Source organism: Nematostella vectensis, chromosome 14 (genome assembly GCF_932526225.1).
Source record: "Nematostella vectensis chromosome 14, jaNemVect1.1, whole genome shotgun sequence".
NCBI lineage: Eukaryota > Metazoa > Cnidaria > Anthozoa > Actiniaria > Edwardsiidae > Nematostella > Nematostella vectensis.
In genome coordinates this window covers 2,351,566-2,375,583 of record NC_064047.1, presented here as the reverse complement: position 1 = coordinate 2,375,583, position 24,018 = coordinate 2,351,566, and the positions used below count along the sequence as shown (strand labels likewise).

General features: G+C 38.7%; 2 protein-coding genes across 5 annotated transcripts in view; both read left to right on the top strand.

The window, feature by feature from the left end:
• Positions 1–449: 449 nt before the first annotated feature.
• Positions 450–10,613, top strand: LOC5518820 (prolyl hydroxylase EGLN3). Of its 3 annotated transcripts, none has more exons than XM_032363562.2 (7): positions 450–726; positions 5,076–5,725; positions 7,471–7,590; positions 8,108–8,262; positions 8,432–8,490; positions 8,606–8,693; positions 9,038–10,613. In XM_032363562.2, exons 1-6 carry the CDS (start codon positions 525–527, stop codon positions 8,665–8,667), a joined length of 1,248 nt encoding a protein of 415 aa, XP_032219453.2. In that variant the 5' UTR covers positions 450–524; the 3' UTR covers positions 8,668–8,693; positions 9,038–10,613. The 3 variants fall into 3 exon arrangements, with proteins under 3 accessions (XP_032219453.2, XP_032219454.2, XP_001638796.3); XM_032363563.2 differs by lacking the exon at positions 450–726 and adding an exon at positions 2,500–2,640; XM_001638746.3 differs by lacking the exon at positions 450–726 and adding an exon at positions 4,770–4,913.
• Positions 10,614–17,446: 6,833 nt separating this feature from the next.
• Positions 17,447–24,018, top strand: part of LOC116602248 — a 60,733-nt gene continuing 54,161 nt past the window's right edge. The window contains exons 1-2 of one of the 2 annotated variants that reach the window (XM_048721412.1): positions 17,447–17,615; positions 23,719–23,785. The gene's annotated coding sequence lies outside the window, so the exon portion shown is untranslated. The remainder of the gene's footprint in view (positions 17,616–23,718; positions 23,786–24,018) is intronic. The other variant, XM_048721413.1, reaches the window with a different exon arrangement.

Genomic DNA, 24,018 nt, shown 5'->3' with positions numbered 1-24,018 from the left:
TGCTAAAACAATAAAAGATATCATGATTGTAGTAGACCATTAACCAATGCGTCTTTTTACCGCGAGAAGCTTGTAAATGCCAATATAAGACAGAAAGACAATCTATTAAAATGTTCAACGTATTTATTGCGAAACTGATCATTCTATTGGCGAGAAAATATCTTATAAACAGTATAAACTCCGTGAACTCTGACATGCATAAAAGGAGGCTAGCGCTGTCAAAGTCACGTATTCAAAATAAACCACAAATTTCATACAAAATAAAGCAGAAACATAAGCCATGATCCCAAAATTGTTTCAGCTAGTTTATGAATTTTTTTTGATATTTTGGACGTGGTATTATTCAACTGCATGATTTATTTGCTTCGTTGATAGTATTTTGTGCCTTGATGTTGCGCGCGCATGTCAAATTTTGGACGTGCAGGTCGGCACGACATCTATCCACATAAAAATGGCAACCCAGTCAAAGTGCTTCAGATAGTGAAAAGTGTTGTTAAAGTCATTTGCTCTGCAAAGCTGAAACAATGGAAAGATCTCTGTACAACAACATCTATATGAAAGGCGGCAACACGAAACCTAGGGATTTATGCGTTTACATTCGATATATTCAGTGTTTGAGTAATGCGAGTGGACCTGAATTCACGATGGAGCGTTTTAGAAGAAAGTTAGCGAGACTGCAACTGAAGCTACGGATTCATGAAAGACTCTCCCCTGAAATTGTAGCAAGTAAGTACTTAAATTTTGATAGTTGAATAGCACAATATAAGGCTTTGCACTGTATGTGCATTTTTTTATTTTATGTTAAGTATTATTTAGTGATTTTTTAACTCAAAATTACTTTGACAATTAACCTAACTAACCGAATTTTAATCAACCACCAAACGTAAGCTTATGTATTATATTTTTTTCTTTATTTCGTTTACTCTTTGAATCGAGTATAGTCGCCGTTTTAATTTCACAGCTGAAATTCTTAGCTACGAATAAGTACTTACTCACAAAAAAATCAGCCGAGAACATCAAATAAAAAAAATAGAAAACCTCAGAAACTGACAAGTGAATTGACAATCTTTCCATTCTCTATTCTCTATTGCCTTCTCAATTTTTTAAAAACTTTTGACAAATAACGGTTTAACACCTTGTAAATTTAGATGGAGTCGGAGAGAGTAGGAAGTGAAGCGAGACCGGGTATGCCGAATAAAATCTGTCACGAACACACAAACTCAAGTCGAAACATGCGAGCTCGCACGCACGGTATTGTAGTAGACCTGTGGACGGAAAAGTCAAAGAAAACATTTCCGTTTTGTGTTGGTTTGGAGTAGCATTCTCAGTTTGATTGCAATAAATAATATAAAAAGATTTTATCTGGCTATAGAGGGGACCTAAAATAAATTTATTCCTTTAAACTGGAATTTTTTATTTCCAATTTTGTTGGCAGGTGTATGAAAACATTACAAGTTAAGTCTCAGATAATCGAGACACAACAAAAGATAGTTTTTTTTTTTAGTCCTGATGCCTTCTAAAATGCAGAATCAAATTGTGCCCATAGTAACAAACCTTATAATTGCTATTGATTCATTAGTGTAATTCTCTATTATATTCTCATTTTAAGAACATATTCAGCTTTAAAATGCTCCAAAAAGAAGAACGGCCCAGCCTCAAATGAAAATTAGACGTTCTTATATAAAAAAGAGTGTATCTAATTGTTTATTTCTAGCGACCATTTCATGTTCAACATCATGTGATCATAAATGTATACCTGCACTTATCTTGCGCAGAACTGTCTGCGCAATGCAAGTATGGGATGGAGGTCTGTGTGGTCCCGTAGGTTTAAAGGTTTTGCTTTGAATACTTAAACAAAGTCAAAACACGGTCCTGCTCTTCACCTTGGATAGAAATGCCAACTTTTTAAGGTTCCTACCAATCTTTCCTACATGGCCAATATTAAGGGCAGAAAAAGACGAAAAAAAAAAAAAAAACGAAAAAAGACGAAAAAATGCGTACAAAACTCAAATAAGTGGTATGATAATAGTGGTGATTTGTTTGCTTAGTTTGATTTTTCTAAAGATTTCCTACTATCTGTAAGTTTTTTTCACTTTTTTTGGGAAAGTTTTACCATAAAAAAAAACCAAGAAGTCGAATTTCGAAAAAGAATATTGATTAACATTCATCGCCACTGAAGAAAGACGGAATGACATTTCAAGCGGGCGGCACCAGTTTTTGGTGAATCATTTTTTAGTGTTTTAGTATTGTAAGCCGCTAGCTATCACTTTGGAAACAAGCGCTAAATTTCGCGGCATTTTTTTGTGATCCGATGCGATCATGCCGCAAATCACGTCTTTCCACTTGACTAGGGAAAAAAGGCGACTTGTCAACCTTTGCTAGTATTTCATTCGCCAGTTCAGCGAAATCAATACACGATCTTAGTTCTATGATAAACTTTATCGATCCCTAAACATTGTGAGTGGCTCGCTTGTGAGTCAACGCTGGGTTTTCCACACACAAAAACCCGGGAAACTCATAGCGGTGTTTATGGGGTATAGGATGGAGCGCCGGGGTCGCAAGACAATGTAATTAATTTATATTAGTGGGCTTCAATGGACAAGCTAGTCGAATATTCCTCTCATCTCTTCGAGTCCGATGGTAAGCGACAATAATTGAGTATATAATCATCGTTATGTTATTATGCTTACTATAATTCTTATTTGTGAGTATTTAAAACATTTTTCCTTTTGAAACTACGTATGCTGAATTACACCAGGGAATAAAGCCAGGTAGACATCTTAGATATCTATATACTCAAAAAATAAAAATATTTAGCCAGAATTTAGTTAGTATTCGAACAGAAATGGAGGTTTTCGAAATTTCCAATGATTTGTAGATTTGTGACTCCCAATTGTTATTATCTATTTGTGGAAATATCAAAAATCAATATAATTGATCAAAAACCAGAATTTAAATTGACGATTCGAATTGTGCGCTAACAAACAAACAAAACAAAGTACAAGGTTTATGGGGCAAAAGTCGCAACATCGGATATCCCTCTCTTACGTGATGTCAGTCGTATTGCAATAAAAGACGCAATGGTGAGATGTTTACAACAAAAGTGAAATCGTGCTTTATCTAACATCTATAAGATTGCTAAGGGAGATTTATTCAATAATTTCATCTAGTTTATAAATGATAATTTAGATGACTTTATAATTGTGTGGTCACAAGTCAAAATAAGATTATCCCCCCCGTCAAACAAATTGGGGGGGGGGGGGGGGGAGGGGGGGCTTTTAAATTGTAAGGTACCTCAAATCTTCCCTCCCACATTACCTAGCATTATACCACAGTGACATTGAATATTCTACTTGAGCTGCAAAAACCAAGCCTAAAGTGATATAAATAATGAATGGCATCAAAGCTTTTCTAGTTACTTCGTGTCCTTATATTAGATTAGCGTTTGTAGACTGTGTGAATGGTAGAATTAGTTAGTCCGCACGTGATTCTGTGCACGTGTTAACGGTATCGTCATGGATCAAAATACCCAGCTTTTCTCGTTTGTTTTGCTGAATGTTGTGGGCTAACGCAAATGTCTTTTGCGCAATTAGAAATCTCTCCTTATATATATGGAAAGATCTATGGGCACGATTTCACTACTTTATTGTACCCTGTCTGCATTAAATGATCACGCGCTCAAAAAGGAGTGACATCAGCGAGTTGCTTTGCATTTTTCCGCCTTTTTTATTTTACCCATCGATGCCCCCTGCGCGAGCGCATGTTTGGGTCATTCTTCGTTTCATCGAGGTCTGCTAGAGCAGGGAGCTGTGACAACTCCCTGGCTTGAGCAGAGCCTTTTTTCTACATTCCTGGTCTGACGTGAGATTATCAGCGGAATGTCACCTTTCAAGTCGCTACTAAACTCTTGTGATATTTAAATGGCTGCACAACATACTTGAGAATGTCAAACACCTATCCTATCCAGAGTATTGTGCAGTCCTGAGATCCGTCCCCAGCAAGTAGGAAGTTTCCTCAGAGTACCTCCACGAAGAGCCCTGAAGGGGCAAGCAGGAACAGGGATTCGCCTTGATTCTAGGCCAGGAAAGGAACACCAAAACAGACCCCTTCCTCCCCTCCCTCACGAACGAGATAGGGAGCCTCCCCCCCACGAACAAGTTTTAGGGGCGGCCGAAATAATGTGCTCGCAGTCTTCGGCTAATGTTCGCATGCTCGCGTTTTTTTTTCCGCCGTGCTCGCATTGTATTTTTCGATGTGCTCGCTGGAGAGCTTTAGTAAAAACGTAGTCTCGAGGGCATGCCAATTGCACGTGATCCATGAAATGTTGAGAAATTGTAAATTTTATTTGTATTTTGTTTACCTATGTTTTCTTTCCCATGACATGGGCCTATTTCGCTGCCCAGCAAATGCAAGGAAAAGGAGATAGGCCATTGCTAGCAGGGAAAATGAGGCCAGCTTAAAGGCCAAAAAGACAGACTCATGGATTCCTAAGGCTTAGTCCAGACAACGTATTATCCATGAGCCGTATTCAATCCGAATGCGTTCGAATGAGTCAAGTCGATTGTTTTATGTTCAATGCACTGAATACGGCTCATGGATATAATATATAAAGCACGAGCAAAATATTTTTTTATGTTTTTACGGTGCTCATTTAGGCCTGGTTTCTACACGCCGGGAAGCACAAAATAAGCTATAACCTAATAACAGAAGAATGTCTATTGTATTTCCCTTTGTCTCCTCTTATAGTACGTGTCGTACGTGACAAACAAAACAAAAATAGAAGAATAACACGTTGAGTGCGGTCTAGCACTCGTAAACAAGTAAAGGACTATGGTATTCCAAGTGTACGAGGCGACAGTAGATTTAACAAACGGTGCAGACCAAACATTTCGCAAAAGCCTGTTTTATGTAAAGTGGGTATTTTTCGATATTTTTTCCTGTTTGTTTCTTATGCCGGAAACGAAGTTTGTCCCTGTGTTCCCGTAACTGGGGCCCGGTCTCCGCCGGGTCGCACTCGGTTTTACGGCCGAGACATTATGTAGTAAAGACTGATTACATAAACTTTTTATCTGCAGGGAGAGAGTGGATGAACTATCCTTCGCCTGTGTCATCCGGAATGCTGTGTGCATTCTGCGAGCAAGATATTCCAGATAGGCGAGGAAGCCCATATAAATGTATCAAATGCTCGGCGAAGTATTGCTCGAAAGAACATCAAAAAGCGGACCTGAGGTTTCATCATAGACGATGCGGCGACGGTATCAACGGAAAGCGAGTTGAATCAGAAAATACTGAATACTTCGCATTAGAGACGCTCCCAGTGAGCGCTCATCTGAAAGACAACTTAATCAATTCGTACGATGAATCTGGAGAAATTTGCTCACAACCTTCAAAACAAACTGTAAATATCGTGGAATTTGTAGTCGACTCGTTAGTTCGCAACGGTCATTGTATTTTAGATAATTTCCACGGAAGTTCTCTTGCAACGTCGATACTAAATGAAGTCAAGGATATGCACAATAAGGGATGCTTTACCGATGGACAATTGTTATCCGTTTCTGGCCAAGGGACTTCAAACCGAGGAATAAGGGAAGACGAAATCACTTGGGTGAACGGAGGCGAAAATGGCTGCCATTCAATCTCACAACATATGAGTGCAATGGACACTTTGATATATCTCTGCTCTTCCTACGGCATTAAAGATCACGATATTCAACATAGATCTCAGGTAAGCACTCGTAAAGATATCAAGATTTCGAGTTTTGTCTAAATTAAACCATATGATCACGCGAAACCGCCGCTTCTCTTGGCGTCCCAAGGGAGGGAGAATGGGGGATGTCTCTATTTTAAAATTTATTTCTCGTCCTCGTATTTTAGAATACCTCTCTTTATGAGAAAAGTTGAATATATCCATGAATATGTCAAACACGAATATGTTAAACACGTATACTGCTCTTACACCACTCATAAGCCCGAAATTTTGGTGCGTGATTTGTGTCACGTTCCTGTTCGATTTGACTAAGTCAACAATCGATACAAACCGTGAAATCCCCAAAATAACATAATCCCCTTGCAGTATATTTGAATGCCAGCTCAAGTAATTCAAGACCCGCCGAATTTTACAAATAATATCTCCTTCAACTAAGGACAAAGGAAAATAATTTCACACCGCTCGCAGTATTGTAATTCTATCACTTGTTTACATCTAAATTTATTCGAAAATCCGCAATTCTCAATCATTGTGGCCTAAAATACCAACTTTTTATTTCTTCAAAATGTACGTTAATTTTGCGATACTTCAAAGCTTGATGTGTTCGCTTCAATGTGTAGGAATGTTTAAACCATACTTGTATAAATTGAAGACGAATAGGTTTTATACTGTAGATGTTCACACTTACTGGTTGGCGGCTCTTGCCATTGTTGCCAAACAAATTGCACATTTTACCCGCATCTAAATTTGTCTCGAACAACTTGGACACTTTAATTCCAAATTGGATATTTTTTTCGTTTTCGTTTTCTATGTTTTGGCTATTAATAAATAAATATTAAATTTATATTAAATATTGTTTTTTCCTTTGCTATGTACATTTTGCCTATGTTTTGACTATTAGACTTGGGGCTTTGTTTTTAAACTCTGGCGAAATATGGAGTGTTAGCAGATGAGGTCGTGCCCCTGATGCCATTATCGTCTGATCCTCAAGAGCTATGCACCTAAATATACACTACTTGTAAATGGGAAACATTTTTTCCCACTTGTCTGCCTTCTTAAAAAAAAAAAAAGAGGTCAAAACTTTAACACCATCAACAAGCTAATGCTATACTATAATCCTCTTATGGTACTACATGCTTCTAACATAAGATAGTTTGCCTAGTGTTTTATCAAGCAATCAATTTGTACATGAAACACTTGAAACATGTTGGTAAAATGCATGTTCATGTAAAAATAAAACACATCTGCCCACAAAAGTGGGGTTGGGGGCAAGGTTCCCCCCCCCCCCCCCCCCGACTTTCACTGTCTGCCATCCCTTTTTCCCTTTTAGAAACTCTAGAATAGATATAATATGTATTATTAAATCTTTCAACTATTTAAAGAAGCTATGTAAATGTCTGGTTATACATATACATACAGTACCACCTCAGGGTTCAAAATAGCTGCTGGCAACTGGCGATAGACAGCTGTTAGTCTTGTTTTTCTGTATGCCCTTCTCATATTTTTAGTATGCAGGCTTTTTTCCCACCAAAATGTACAAAGCCGGCAAAATCTAGCAGATATAAAAAAAATCTTTTCAACCCTGCACATACTGTTGTTGAAGACCCACAACCAGTTACCAAGGGTTACTGGTTTCTTTGTTTCCCAAGTAGAACTAAAATTCATGGATCTCTGAAGAAGTTCGCCATACATTTTTTTTAATAGAAATAACTTAAAAATAAATAAAAGTTTTAAACAATGTATATAAATGCTTTCTTGTACAGGCGATGTTGGCATGTTACCCTGGTCAAGGGACAGGCTACAAGCGACACATTGATAACCCAAATAAGGATGGTCGATGTATCACCACCATTTATTACCTTAACCCTGGATGGAATAGTAAGGTACATAAGACAGAGCTACTCTATCTGCTATTGTAGTAGATTACCATAACAGTATACAGTACCCAGCCCTTAGTGTAGGGTGATTGATATTTCTTTCTGCAATCACATAGTACACACTTGAAGAGTGTATTTAACAAATAGATCTCATTTTGTGTGTGCGTCTGTCCTGTTATAGATGCACGGATGATGTCAAAGCATATAATGAACAAAAAAGTATGCAATGAGATGAAGTTGAGTTGTGTGACTGCTGTTTATGACATTCTGTGGCATTGCTTGTGCATCTATCCAGGGACAGAGGCACAAGAAATGAGAACTATTTGTTTTATACGATTATACAACAATTAAAATGTTTTCTTACTTTACAATCTAGTTTTGGCAAGCACATCTGATAACACATGGGCCCTTGACCAGTTTGAGTGAACAATTTATGAGTGTCATGTTGTATAATGTCTATTAAAGGTTGTTCTTGGCATGGCAGCTAGTGTCTTTAATTGTTGATTTATTTGTGATGTCATAGACTGATGGTGGAACGCTCAAGCTCATGCCAGAGAAGAGCTTCTTTCCTGAACTCAATAAAAGTGAAGTTGAAGTTGAGCCCGTATTAGATAGACTTCTCCTTTTCTGGTCAGACAAGAGAAACCCACATGAGGTCATGCCTGCTCATAAAACTAGGTGAGTAGGGTGTTTCGGGTGTCTAATGAAAGGATGTCAATGGCCTTCGGGATGACAAACAAGAATGGTAGTCTACAGCATTCCAACAAGTTGGGTATCTTTGCTTTACAAGTTATATTTTCAACAGGAAATTTCATGTCTGTTTTTTATTGTTATAATCATTCCACAGATATGCCATTACTCTTTGGTACTTCGACACAAAGGAACGAAAAAAGTTCTTTGAGGAAAGTAAGTTTAAAAGTGGAATTGGTTTTCTTTATTATGAATATCCGAAATATGCTTTAAAACTAAATTTTAATGCTTGACATCTTTTTAGTAGTTAATGTTTTTCCCCCTTTTCCAGTAAAACAGCAAGGGAAGCAAAAACCAACCAGTGTACAAATCAAAGCAAAAGACAAAAGCTGATGGAGTATGCTGATTCCTCAATGACAGTGAGTTCTTTTTATTAAAATACTTTCTAATGGCATATCAACACAAAAAAATACGATTCTGCAGTTCTTCGAAAATAAACACTGCTCTTTTGTGCTGTGTTAGGGGTGAGGGGTGGAGGCTACCTGTGCCTTTTGGCTTCCTCTTACCCTTTCCTCTTTTCCATGTAAAACATACTTGAACCCGAAACCTATACTACCTCTGAAAATAATACCAGAACCTCAGGATGTAGGACCCCCTTCTACTTTTTAACTCATAAATGCTTGCAAAGCATTTAACAGTTATTGAGGGGTTATTCCGTGTTTACTTTATTTAAAAGTTTTACTTAAAGGCTTTCTTTTTTCAGTGATGGAGCTGTTGAAAGTAAAGTAAGACATATTCTTCAGGCACAAAAAGTATGTTTGCCTCATCTTTGAAGCAGATCATCCCCTATATCACCCAGTGAAACTGTCAGAGACGGACATTTAATATCTGAAGCCACAGATTAAGCTGACAGTAAGCTATAATGTATGACTACAAAGTCATAGAAATATTACTGAGCTTTTGTTAATTGTCTAAGTGCTGATAGTTTAGAAGGGCTTGATGTTCAATTTTTGCTAATTTGAATAACAAACTATTACTATTATTATTATGTTAATAAATTTCAAAAGGATAATCTAAAAACAGAAAATTATACTTTATTTACCATATACAATTTAAAACGATGCCATTGTTTCTCCAAACAAGCAGACAAAAGTGGATGCCTAATCTTATTGTTTGAATTTTGCTAGGATGAAAAAATGGCAGTTGACAAAGACTGTTTGAAAAGGTGGTGTCACTGAATGTTATTTTTTAGTCAATAATGAAAATGCATTTTGTTTTTTCATCAGAAAGGAAATTTATGAGAAGCATCTTCAGCACATATTCTTAAATATTTGATTATCGTTTCCATGTAATTCCAAGTGCTTTTGAAATCTCTATAGTAATGCTTGAAATAACATTTATCCATGACACTGCCGATGTAAATGCAAACAGTCCAAGGCCTGGAACTACAGCAGTAAGGCTTGTTTTGCCTTTTTAGTGGTCAGACCATAAAGTCTCAGGTACTTGAAGAGCCTTTGCCAGCCACACATCTTTTGTTATTGTTTTCATTCAAAATTGGAAAATAAATTAAGGTAACCATCTAAAATAACAGAGGAAAAATGGTAGCTGTCAGAAACTCTTTATTTTCTTTGATTTTAGTTGAGCTTCATTTGAGAAAAGGAGTTGACCTTAGGCTGTGGACCTTATTGTAATCATGGTGTTCCCAAAAAGCCCTAGATTTCTACGGCATTTATATTTGCGTCATAGTTAGTAGAGGGAGACTCCCTCCCTCTACTAACTATGTTTGCGTTTACTGTATTGGGTATCTTTTCAGTTGTTTTGTTCATATTGTGATATTTTTTCTCAAATGCAAATTTTTTTCAAAGGGGAAAACATAGAACTTACATTTTATAGGATAAGGGAGTAGAGGATAAAGGAGTATACAGTAGGACATATATCTTCCGTTGTCTTCTTAGCAGCAGTTGTGTAACTGACACAGACTGGCTGCTAAGCAGAACTAATGCTTTTTATATGTAGCCTTTTTCCAGATAATCCTTTAAGCCCACAATATGTTTGTGCTCGTTAAAAGGGTCTTATGAGCACAACGTGGTATGTAAAACCCCAAGTTTCAGGCCATCTTCTCCATCAAATATATTATTTTTTATAATAGAAATTGTCTGACACTCAGGCTGTATGTGATAACCAGTATCATTAGGGATTGGTAATGCAGAGATATTATTGTTAGAGGGGCTTTCTTATGGCTATAGTATCACCCTTTCCTGCCAGAGTCTCCTTTGCTCTACTACGAGCTTTGTATTACTGTAATAGGGCAAAGGAATTAACAGTTGGATCACACAGTATTAGATGTGCAATCATTGAATGAGATGGGTACCCTGTGCTCTAAAGGTTCTTGCACGTCCTAAAATCCGAGGGCGCTACGAATGTATGTATGCCAACAGGATGGCGAGGGTGATAGCTCGCCTGATTATTTGAGGCCTTGGCTCGAATAGCCTTTAAAAACCCAGGGTACCAGCTCACTAGCATCTCAGATGGGAGGATAAGAAAGCAACTCACAGATGTGAATACATTGTACATATCCAAGCAGTTACACATAACGTTATAAAAATGCGGATTAAAGCCATCTTTATTTTCACATTCTTAAAATTAATGTTTTGGATTTACCATTTCGTTGTAAATATATTTGTAACGATTTGTAGAGTTAAAACGTTACATACAGTTCCAATGAGAAAAATTATAATAAATTGCTTGTAAAACGCTTATTGTGTCCTTTTTTTATGATATGCCAATGCGTATTAGTTCATGATGCCTTTAGCATCTCCGGGCGCAGACCCCCCCTCCCCTCCCCTCTCAGCACACCACAACCACCAAAGTAAAAAAAAATAAAAAAATACAAACCTTTTTGTCTTCCAAGGGGGTTTCTCCTTCCCAAATACCTTGCTTCTAGGAAACAAGTACCGTAAATGCTTATTTTTGCGCCCAGCTTCCAAAAAGCGTCTTGCTTCGAAATAGCACCGCCCCTCCCCTCCTATAGGCACACAATATTAAATAAGAGCCCACTTCAAATACCCTCCCCCCCCCTCTACTCTTCAGAAACGTTTAGATGACCGAACGCAAGGCAACCTTAGAGGGACGAAAAGGGACAACCTTTTTATGAAAATAAGCCATTTTAGACAACAAAACTCTCTGGCTATTTCGTAAGCACTAAATAAGTTGCCTTTTGTTTTTGTTATTTTATGCCGTTAAAATCCATGCTCGAAGATCAGCGTCTTTAGCAGGCGCTCCCAAAGGTGCTGTCTCGCGAGTGACCTATCGGAGCGCCCGCAAAGTACGCTGGATCTTCGACTAGCATGGTAAAAACTCCCTGAGCTCGCACGACGAGTTTAAGATCCGAAAAGACACGCGACTTCGTGCAAGTCGCCTATTATCTAATAGTAGAATCTTCGATGATTTAGCGTGAGGCTTTCGCTTTTATTTATAATTTAAAAAAAGTATATGGAAGTTATTGTAATACAGCTCATATCAGAGCTTCAAGAAAGCGTCCCCCTTGTGAATCTCCCCCATTCCCACCCTCATGGATTTCCATACAGTAGAGCCTAGATTTTACGATACTGAATTTTACGATAACCTCGATTTTTGATGGCGTTCCTTTCTCCCGGCAGACAGGGGCGTACGCAGCCTATAGGCCTGCAGTCACTGGACTGCAAAATAATTTGGCGATCTTATTTGCATTAAGAGGGGAAAAATCAAATGCTTACTCATTCATTTTTATGTACGTAGTTTTACATATATGATGAGGATAAAAACCATAATTTTCTTAATCATGTTAGTCTACAGATAATTTGAAAACATTGTTATGTTGTTCAGTGCCACGCGACGAATGAAGTCCTACTTCAGATCGAGGATGACAGAGGATCGTGTAATAATCTGAAAAGTCTGACGCATTGACGCCAATTTCCAAACCCAAAAGCGGGAGTTATGAATTCTTCACGGGGATGCGAGATAAGGGGCCACGCCTTTATTCAGCTTCTGAATGTTTTGACTGCAACTTGTTAAAATCCTGCGTACGCCCCTGGCAGAAATACACTAAAATTTATAAGAAATTACCTCGCCCTAACGATAATCATACAACGATATTTTCGATTTTACGATAAAAAAGTTAAGCGTAATTTTGACCTTGATACAACGATATTACTGATCTGACTATCAACAAAGACAGAAAAACAAAAGACACCACACACGTACAGTACAGATAATCGATTTTTTGACTTGAGAGATCCTGTTAAAACAGATTACAGTCTTACAGTGACTCTCTGTCTAAGACAGAGTACATGTTACGATTTTTATTATTTTGTAAAAGATAATAATTAACCCGACCTCGCTACAACGATATTTTCGATGGAGTTTTCTCGTTGTATCAAGATCAAAATTACGCTTGGGTGACCAGCTTTTTTATCGTAAAATCGAAAATATCGTTGTATGATTATCGTTAGGTCGAGGTAATTTCTTATAAATTTTAGTGTATTTCTTCCGGGAGAAAGGAACGTACAGTTACGATTTTTATTATTTTGTAAAAGATAATAATTAACCCGACCTCGCTACAACGATATTTTCGATGGAGTTTTCTTTATATTGTTCTAAAAGACTTAAAAGTCGAGGACCTCTTTGCAACGATTTCTCGATTTTAAGACACATTTTCTTTCTCACGAGGCATATCGTAAAATCCAGGTTCCACTGTAATAACACAATGAACTTTAACCCTATTCAGACTGTGGGGGGGGGGGGGGGGGGGGGGGGCTGCTCCCTTCCGGCCCCCTTCTAGCCGGACGCAGGGCCGTTTTTCCGTTTTTGCGCTCGCCCCCAGGAACCATGCGGCTTAGAATACAATATGGCGCCCGATCATCGAACGGAGAGGGTTTTCCGCGATGATAACACCGAGTACCGCCTGCAAGCAGGCTAGCCCCCTTCTGGGAAAATTGCTATAACTTCTGAAACATAGCAGCTAAGAGGCTAAAACTTGGTGACTTAAAAAAACTAAAAAAACTAAAAAAACTATCTGACGACGGTTTGATGCCATTGGCATGCCTAGGAGACGCTCCATGTTACCATGGCAACCGTTGTTTCACACATTTCACATTTTGGTACTGTTTCTCAGATTTAAATGCCTCTTTTGACTTTATAAGTTGGTTTAGGTGACAAATTTCACAACAGCGCTAGATTTTTTTTACCTCGGATATTTGGGGTGGTGGGTGGCTAATTTTGCTCTCTCATAGCTGTATTAGCTAGATTAGCTAGATGACACTTTAAAAGCTAATATTATGCATTCATCCTTACTACGAGCAGTTATACATGCATGCAAATAATTTTTTCTGTAATAATTCCAGATTTTTTTTATTTTGCAAATCATGAGAATCCAAGATGGCGGACCAAGATGATGGCGGAAATACTTACAAAAAAATTGATTACAACTGTACAAAACAAGCCTTTTTGCATTGTAAAGCCGTTAAAAGGTTGATTTTGGCATATCTGAATGATGCAAAATTATTTCAACCCGATATCTAATAATTTAGGTAATATTATTAGCTTTCAGCGCCCCCCCCCCCCCCCAGTCACAGACAGCTCAAAAAGCCCAGTCTGCATAGGGTTAATCTTCGGGTAAGGGTATCGCCTCATTTGTCTTCCGTCAGTGAATCTGCCTAAAGAAACTGGAGTTCATGTGTCTGTCAGTGGGTCCGCCTAGATACTGGGGGTTGACTTTTCTGTCAGTGGGTCCGCCTAAGATACTGAGGTTTATAGAGGTTTACTTGTCTGTCAGTGGGTCCGCCTAAGATACTGGGGTTGACTTGTCTGTCAGTGGGTCCGCCTAAGATACTGGGGTTGACTTGTCTGTCAGTGGGTCCGCCTAAGATACTGGGGTTTTGCCACAGGTCAAGTAGACTGATTAGCAGCCGGAAATTGAAGTAAATTATAGTGTCTTTCAAAACTCGTCTCTTTTTAGAGTGATTTTCACTTTGTTTCACGGGTTAAAGAAAATTACTCTATACAAAGGTTCAAACTATCCAAGGATGTTAAACTAACCGAGGGCTCGGGCATAATAGGATACAAGGATACAAAGGGTTTTCAGAGAAAGCTCGAAAGAGAAAGAGTTTTGAAGGAAAACAAAAAGGAAAATTTATCTGGTTCTAGTAACCGAGGGCTCGGGGTTATCGTCATTTACTGATGCCTTGGCATTCGTGTCAAAAATGCTCTCTTATCTAAAAAGTTATCACAGCCGTTTCCATGGGATCAGAGTACGAGTATAGCATGTGATCATTGGGAAGTATGTAAACAGCTTGGTATCCGGCTTCTAGCTCACCTACTAAATACTCTACTAAGTTGACTTAGTCTTCACACCCATCTGCTCCAATGGACACTCAATTCACGCCTTCACAACTCTGGGAGAACTACACGAAACACAATGCTCGTAAATGGCTAGGAACCTGGGCAATGTGGGACCCAAACACAAGAAGCCTCCTTCAAATGTATGACAGTATTCGACACATAGCCCTATCCGAAAACGGAACGAAGATCTGGCATCAAAACACATCTATTTTTCAAGACGGGCGTGTAGTAGACACAGGACCGAGAAATGGACCTTGGGAGTATACAAGGGATTTGAACTGCGACGAAATGGGGCTTATTCACCCCGGCCGTGCCGACGGGGCAAGGGCAGTGTTCTTTAACAACGGCGGCGGAGCGTGGACTGTTCTCGAGCCTAGGCTTGGAAGTGCCGCTTTTGTGGAGATTTTCTTCCCCCATGGAGACATCAGGTTTAGCTCAGGGGTCGCTTACCGAGAAAGCGGCGATCTATTTCGTATGACTCTGATACGGGAGGATGTGAGGTCCCGATCTAGCGAGTACTGGTCGAGTGATATTGACGTGAAAAAGGTAACAAGAGAGATTCTTCCGTCGGGTGACTTCAAAGGCGAGGAGAGGACCCTATCAGCAGAGCTACACACGAACGAGCAAGTTGACTGCGCTTGGGGGGCAGATTATTGGCTAGGAAGCTCAGAGGCTGAGAACGAAGTCTTCGCCCTACCGGATAACATATTTCTATCCTGTCCCTTGAAGCTCTTTGAGGACAACAGCACGGAGTTTCATATTTCATATTTGGCATTCTTTAAGGATAGAAAGCCCTTTGAGCTATGGGAACAAACAGTGTATTTTCAAGAGGGAAGATTCTCTCACATCAAGCAAGGAATTTATCGTCGAGTGTAATGCGGCTTGGTATCTGAATAGCAATTGTTTTGCCTAGTGATTATAGATTAATAACTGCGCAAGTTGAAAGGTGATTTATATTCAGATTTAAGAAGGCAAAGGTCAAATTTCTGTCTGTGGATTATCAAGGGGCCGCTCTGCATTTTTATATCAGTCTTACCGGCTTTCTATTGTGTGATTTTATTAGATTAGATTTTATTAGATATGTTACAGGGAAAGATAAAACGGCCTGACATTCGGGCTACAAGTGCCGGGCACAGCCAGTAGTCTTCCACTCATTTTACCTCTAGACGACTTAACCCGAATTGCATTTCTAAATGCACTTACTTTACTAGTGATTCCTCAATTTCAAAATATTGCGATATGTTTCCCCGTTGAAATTAATTTCATTTAATGCAAATGTTGAAAGGTGTAGGTGACGAAGGGCGGGTGGAAGGTGAATGAGGTATGAATCTTTTTGGAATCAGACGATCAAATATTTTTGATAATGAAATAAATGATAAATACAGAAAATGTAGTGGGATGTTGTCGACTCGACTGCTTCTCGTAGCGTTATTTTGTTGTTGATGACACGCTGTGACGCACACAAAGAAACGGAGAAAGCCAGGAACTACTTTTAAGAAGGGTTATTATTCAGATAATACGCAGCTCTTACAAGGTCCTTCCTGATTGGCTACTGGGAGTTATTGTTATAACGGCCACATTTGTAATCAGGTAGGCCACATTTAGAATAAACTATCCGATATCTCATGAAAGAAACATCGTATGACATCCAAACTTGATTTGTGACATGTAGGTGTCAAGGGGGGGGGGGGGGTTGCAACCAGATGGTCCCGTGGTATGTGACGTCATCCATGACGTCATTTTAAAATAAGAAATATAAACATAAAAGATATAGAAACATCGTCAGGCTGTCAAACATGCAGGATGGCATGCGAGTGTCAATAACGTGAGACAGAATGGTCACGTGATGTATGACGTCATCGACGACGACATCGAAATATTCGTATCTCAAGTTGAAACATCGTCAGACTTCTAAACTCGGAAGATGTCATGTAGCTTAGGTAGGCAGATCAAAGAGATAGTAACGTGATTTGCGACTTAGGGTCATAGAAGAATTTAATTTTTTTTAAGAGACAAGGTAGACGTAGCGACAGAATTAATCAAAATGAAGTCATCGAATGCAAACTCAAGTCGATCCAAAATTCAAAATCCGCTTTCTATGCACTTTCTATTTTGTGCATTTTAAATCAAAACAATTCTTGGCTTCTTTGATGCCATGTATTTTTTTCATTTTATATCTCATCGTGGCGTTACCGACTATGACAGCGAACCTGGTTACTGCCTCCCCAACCAATTGACCGCCCTAAATATCCACAAGCAAAAAAAAAAAAATGACAACGCTGGCTAAGAAAATCTTTATTTCACTTTGAAATAAAGTTTTTATTGTTTTTGTTTATAAAAAAAAACTCAAAATAACGGGGGCGTCTGTGTGTGTTTTTTTAACTTCTGCTAAAAATAGCCAAAGGTCAATCTGATGACCACTGTGTCCTTTACAGCCTTCCGTAAAAGCAATTATCTGCCATATCGATCGGGTAATCCGAATGTATGGTTTCCTATTTTCTTCAGCCCGGGTTCTATCCCAGTCAAACGATTCTTTTCTTCTAAGAATTTCTACAATCACCAGATCACTAGTGATATAGTAGTACAATTTGTGTGGAGGGAAAAGAGAGGCTGCAGGAATTAGGAGAAACTGAGTAGCAAGTGAGGTACATAGCAGGTGTTTTTGAAGTAGATTCCAGCATTCTTCGTATGCAATATGCTGGACATGCTTTGATGACTGACACCTCTCTTTTAGGGATACCAAAGTGTATCTATTGACATGATGCAGGGGGCATTATTTGTCCCAATACTATGAAGTATATACCTTGAGAGCCGTTGCGTTCGCTGTCCCCTTCTGCGTTACTTTCAAGAAATCCTCTGCACACACAAGTTCCAGCATGGCCACAAAACAGACTATCAGAATCCATGGGCTACTCAAATATGTCATGTGCAGTGCTTGGAACACGACTAAAGTACATTCGTTGGTAAGGTCCAATTGGTTATATGATTGTTGTTGGACGGTGTTAACTACAAAGGTCCTTTGGCAACATCTGTGAAAGTCTGTGGTTCGTATAATGTCAAACATGTTTGTATGCTTAGCCAAACCAGTCAGTGTAAACATCGTAAGCATATCTGTCAATCCAACTTATGAAATCTTTTGAATCGGGTGAAATAGAGAAAATATGTTAAAAATTAAACCCAAGAGAGCGAATACCGGTGAATACTGATAATGTATGAACATTCTCACAAAAATAATGCACTAGTCAATTGAAACCCCAAATTAAGAAAAGCCCCAACCCTCTTAGGACAAACTGCAGTCAAATGCCCATGCACCCTGGGATGCAAACTATAGGCAACTAACTAGCATTTGAGACAACAAATCATCTGAAATAAGCTTTTATCTTTAAAAGCCAGTTCAATTCAGTGAGCATATTTGTATAAATAACTATATTTATTTATTTAGTTACTTTAAAAAATGGAAAAATTAATGATCTTCATCTGGCGTTATTTATTATTCATATGCGTTTTTGCACATTTCAACGTGCAGCTGGCCACATGCTGATACTTGGAATTGCTTGCTACAGAAGAGAAACAGTCTCAAACCAGAAACTGACATGTCTTTTGCAAAGTACATTCGTGACCCCTACAGTTTGGGATAAGTCTTAGAATAAAAAACTGCCAATTCCCCCACCCCCTCGGGACAGATTCTGGTTCAAAAGTGTTCTAAACCCCCACGTTAACCCCACACTTCCCCTGGATCGTGGGGGTGGGGGTTTCAAATGACTAGTGCATAAGGCTTGTGATGAAGTCCAAAATCTTGTTATGCATAAATAGCTGCCAAGAGACTGGCCAAGCAATGCTTACAATGTTTGAACACCATGCTGTCAGCGAAACCATCAATGCCGGCTGATCTTGGTGTTGATTTGCAGAGAGAGCCCCCAACATTTATTTACTTTTTGATTCTAAGGTATTTGTTATGGTAGCAATTTTTGGTTGGCAGGTATTTTTAGGGGTATTTTTTGATATCCCAACTGAGCATTCCTATCACCTTTACCCTGAACCCCCCCCCGGGCATCAAACCCTTTATCACAACAAAATTCAGAGTGTAGAAAATAAGAATTGCTGCTTCTTTATGCATTTTTATGCTTTTTATTTTAGCATGTAAATGTAGGAACACTAAGCAAAGGACCCAGCTTAACCCATTGACTCCTGGCTTTTTTGGAGCTGAATTTACAAAAAACAGACTGAAAACAGATACCTCCCCCCCTATTCTGAGTTTTATACAGCCCGTCAAAGTCAAACACAGCTGCACCTAGTCAGCGGTATCCAAGCTTTCCAACAGTGCTTTGCGGTCCCCACTTTTAATCCCTCGTCGATGTGCTGAAGCCAGCACAAGTTGATGGTTGCTTGTATTTTTCATCAAAAATACAGCTATGAGCATATTAGGGGAGTGTCTCAGGACATCATGAAGTCTTTTGGGGCATAATTGAGTGCTTTGCTTATGGATATTTGCAAGCAAAGGTGGATTCATGATGATTTTTTCTTGTTTGGCTTTGCCCGGATGAGAAAATAATTTTCTAATGAATCACCACAGCTCTCCTAAATGCTGTCTTTTCTGAAACCAAATTGATTCCAAAATTGTTTACACTGCTATTCTGGGTCTGTATGGCCTGGAATTGATTTGTTTGGCTTTGGGGTGAAAAGACTTAAAAAACCATCTGACTTTGGGGAGAGGAGTGTTGACTGGCCCTCCCCTCGTGAATTTTCCCCTGTATCTCCCAGAATGCTTTGCAATATGTAAACATATTTTCGTGGTTGTACAATCCTTCAAGGAATGGGCATTGTGTTTTGAGGCCAAGGAAATGTACCTGGAGGATCAGAATAAAGGTATCTATTTGTGTCTTGAGCTGTGTTTGCTGATCTCTCTCCCTTGTGTGGTATTTTGAGCGTTTTATTGAGAGGGGTGATTCTGCTTTTTTCTCCTTGTTCGATTTGAGATTTGTCAAAGAACCTGTGCTATTATTTGGCTTAAGAGTAGATGCCAACACCTTGGTTGGATGCATATCTGCAAGACCATTTATCCCTTAGACTGATGCCTGAGTATCTTCATCTTGTTGTGTTTATTTTGAATTTATGAATTTTTTTGGGTTGTGGGTACTTCCCAAAGCCGGTACAGGCCGGTTCAGGGGTCAATGTGTTAAACTAAAATTCAAAATCAATATCAGGCCAGAAGTGGTCATTTTCTATTGGTAGCTTGTCCTAGTAACTTCATTAGAGCAGACCTTCCAGTCTAGTGTGGGGGAGTTCTTTCGATCCCCGAAACCTCCCCTGGCCGTGGCCTTGAAAACTGTTAGTAATCTCATTCCATCAGTTGAGAAATTACTTTTTTTAGCATTGGTTGCTGGTATACTGTATATACCAATGATAACCTAAATGTTACATGAGTATTGTTAGCTAATCACATTGACTGGAATCAGTAGTTGGTATTGATTGATGTTGATATAGCCTCAGTTTTAAAACTGTTGCAGACTTGGAAATGTCTGGGATATCAAAGGTGCAGAATTCACACCTTTTTATGGTAGCAAGTCAACAAAAACTGGTATTTCAAAATATCACAAGTCTAAAGAACTGAATTAATGAATTAATAGAGATCTCACTCTCTCTCTCTCTTTATTTCCTTCACTGCATGTGTCCTATCTGACCCTATCAGATGTCCATAGCTGGGACCGTATGTCTCCTCCCCCAAAAGCTTGCCCATTCAGCTCATATCAATTCTGTTGAGCTAGTGGTCTTGTCATCCTCTGGGACCCAGGGCGTCGCAGAGATCTGGCACACAGGGAGCGTGCGAGAAAGAAAGAGCTCTTTCTTTCTCCCTGTGTGCCCGATCTCCACAACGCCCTGGGTCCCCGAGGATGTGGTCTTGGGTGAAGAGTTTCAAGTATATTTGGCCATTTTCTTTAGCCTAGTTCCTGGCATTCTGATTGGATAGGAGATTGTGACAACGACAGAAAACCGTCTCCCATGTTTATGACCCCTACCCAGACCTTTTAGCTCCACACGGTTTTATATACACAGGGAGCCTTTTCCCCTATTTATAACTCTTCCCCGATCACTTGAGCTGTTTGTTAGAGTCAAGCACGGGTGGCCAAGTGTGTTAGCGCGTCGGCCTCTCACCGCTGTGGCCAAGGTTCGAATCCTGGCTCAAACTGGGGATTTTTCCGGGTTCCTGCCTTGGTTCGAATTTGTGTCACAAGTGAGTTGAAGTTATTCTCCCGTGTTTCCAGTCTTCTCGGATAAGGACACTAAACCGGAGGTCCCGTCTCTTCAAGCTGCACTACATTAACCTGAACCGAAGGGACGTATAAAAGAACCACTGGGGACGCAATAAACCCTCTGGCAGTGACCACCCCCAGTGACAGTGCTTACAATGCTTACTAACAATACACTCAAGGGGGCACTTGATTTAGAGCCTAGCTCTGTTGTGCCTTCCGCACCAGTATAACTGGTGGAAATAGAAAATAGAATAAATAATAGAATAGTCACCACAAGTTCCCCAAGGGAAAAATATCCCCTTTTTTCTAGGAGAGCCTACTACACACTTCATGTTTAAAATATCACAAGAAAAAAAAAAGAAAAAAAAAAACTGATAGCTCTGATAGTTTATACAATACACCAAACACTAGTATTCGACTCTGCCAGTGTTGGGTGCATTGTATTTATTCTTCTTGTTTACGATCACGACTATTTGGGTCTTTTGAAATGATTCTGATAATTTACACTGGAAACCCAACAGTAGAATATTCATAGTGAAACTTAAATACTTTTGGGTGGGGGTGCGCTGTCTTTTTCCCCTTCAACCATGTACTATGGGACAATTTTTTTTTCACCCCCGGGAATCTGCAATAACACACTCCACTCTCACACTTTTCTGCGAGTGGGTGGAATATGATATATCTTACGTTGATCAATACAAAGAAAAGAGGCCTCTGCTAGCAGGGAATACTAAATGGCATTTGTTCTCAAAATAAAACCTGCAATTTCTTGTTAATTTTAGCCTTACCGGAAAGGCAGGATTATCAGTTGTTTTCATCCTATTTTTAAAAACTCTTGTTCCTTCTGGATTCAAATTTCTCTTTTACTACCCCAGATGTCTAATCTTTTATCCCACCTTTTTGGGAGAATTGAAAATATCAAGCAAAAGTTAAAGTTCTCTCTTGCTATTTTTCACATTCTCTCAGTTTAAACGTAAAATAAGAACGCACGATTTTTTTTAATAACTTCGACAGAAACGCCATTTTAAATTAGCTTAAATTAGGGAAATTTGCCGCCCTGTTAGTAACAAAGCTATGCTGATCAAATTGAATTGGTCAGAAATGGCCTATTATAAGCCACGACGGCAATGACTAATTCGCTACAAACGATTTCGGTTTGTTTACTCAACGAAAACTGAAAGGTAAACATGTTACAATTTTCGGTTACAGTTCCCCTAATCAAACAGTCGAGTAAATTGGGAAATGCAGTTAGACAGGCGGAAAAATGAATTCGTTTTAGTTTAATAACAGATTGTTTGCTCTGCGCGCAGTAAACTGGGCCATGAAGGAAATTAAAACTTTTTCAATGTATCTCATCAAGAGGTAACAGGTAGAGATACCATACAACGGGTTGAGCATTTCACCTTTCCGCATAAACATACTGATTATCTTTCTATGAGGTAAAAGAAAGTAGCAACTCACTGGATAGTGGTAAAATCAGAACTCACAAGTTTCATATATACATAATTTGATGAAGCTATTCAGGGAAATATTCGTTTAATAGCGCTTATTGGTAAACGTTCTTCACTAAAGTTTTGTAAAAAAAAGAATGATATTTATAGAATGATATTATAGAACAGTAAATGGGATGACCGATTGGAATAGGATTCTAAAACCTCCGATTTGTTCATGTAGCTTTTTATTTTTCAGAAACATAGTTGCTTTTCAATGAAGCGTCGGAAAAAAATTTACAGCCTTTTTGCTTTGAAACTTATAAAAACGGAAAAAAGAGCTGCGACTTGATTAGCACAGAGTCTTTTTTACTAATTGGCTTAATTGACCTGGCTCGGTTCATCAGAAAATTTTATATTCTATTTGGAAAACGTATTTCCAGCTTGTTTGTTATCAAGGAAGTTGAACATGTACCAAACTAATAAACGGTTCTAAAATCAGAAAATTTGCTCTTTTTTTGTTGCAAAATCCGTTGACTTTGTATATAGCTTTTTATGGTTGACAAAGTTATTATATCTGGTTGATGGCTTATTCCTATTAAAACTATATTTTTCCAAAGCAGACAGTAAAAAGAAAAGAAAAAAGTAAGAATTAAATGACTTTACGAAGATGTCCAAAACACAATTTAACATCTCATTTTTTTAATATTCTACAGGCTATAGAAATACCTGCCAATTGTTGTTTTAATTCCATCTACTTTTGTCTTTTTTTATCTAGTTTTACGTGAACTATATATTAGTCAATTTTCTTGAATTTCAATAGTGAATGACTCCAAGAGTGAATTCTCAAACTGGTATGAATGTAGGCAAATACAAGCTAATTTAACGCATCTAATACTGAACAGGATCTTTTGTTTGCAATACGATACGCGCGCCATCTGACAATTGACTAGAACTGTTTGCCTAACATTTGCAGTAAATCGATACACTGCTAAAAGAACTCATCAAAGGTTTGTTAACCAATGCATTAAGGCCCGCACAAATTTCTCCAAAAGTAAATCAACTGTATCAGCTGTGCTTGTGTGGTGTTACATTGTAGCAAAGTGCTTTCCTGAAACGACCATCAAACGAGCTTCTATGTCAATGTCACTGTCCAAAACCAACTAAACACTATACAGGAAATTGCGTTCTCTCTGATAACCAACACCGCGGATCTCACGATAATTATTATTTGGCTTTCCAAAAAGTGTGAGACGAGCTCATGTTTGAAGACAATCTAGTTTACCAAACGTACGCAGGTGCAAACCGTAGGGTAAAAGACTTCTAAGCCAGAAGGGATTTTACTTGTGTTTGTTTTATGCCACCAACTCCCTCTCGAATTACAGGTAACTCTGAAAAAAAGCAACCCGTGAGGCACAGTGCTCAAGAGCGAAGGCCTTGTGTTTGATTGAAGTGAGTATAGAATGATTTTTTTGAAATAACTTTTGATCATTGGCGCGCGCGTGAGTTGTCCAATCTAACATGATTGTTACAAAGTCTTTTTCTTTTTGTTGCTAAAGGTTTTTATGAGCGTTTAATGGTCGGATTGATAAGCATTTCGAAGACGTTCTAATATGTAAGAAGTCTGAACGATATCCAAACTTAGATTAATCATAGGTTTATCGTTATTTTTGCGCAGACCGTTG

Bases quoted from the DNA above. Each gene is read 5' to 3' on its own strand.
- LOC5518820 (XM_032363562.2), top strand. From the start codon at position 525: ATGGAAAGATCTCTGTACAACAACATCTATATGAAAGGCGGCAACACG. The intron at 7,591-8,107 runs GTACATAAGACA...GTGATGTCATAG, and splicing joins ACCCTGGATGGAATAGTAAG to ACTGATGGTGGAACGCTCAA. The intron at 8,491-8,605 runs GTAAGTTTAAAA...CCCCTTTTCCAG, and splicing joins AAAAAAGTTCTTTGAGGAAA to TAAAACAGCAAGGGAAGCAA.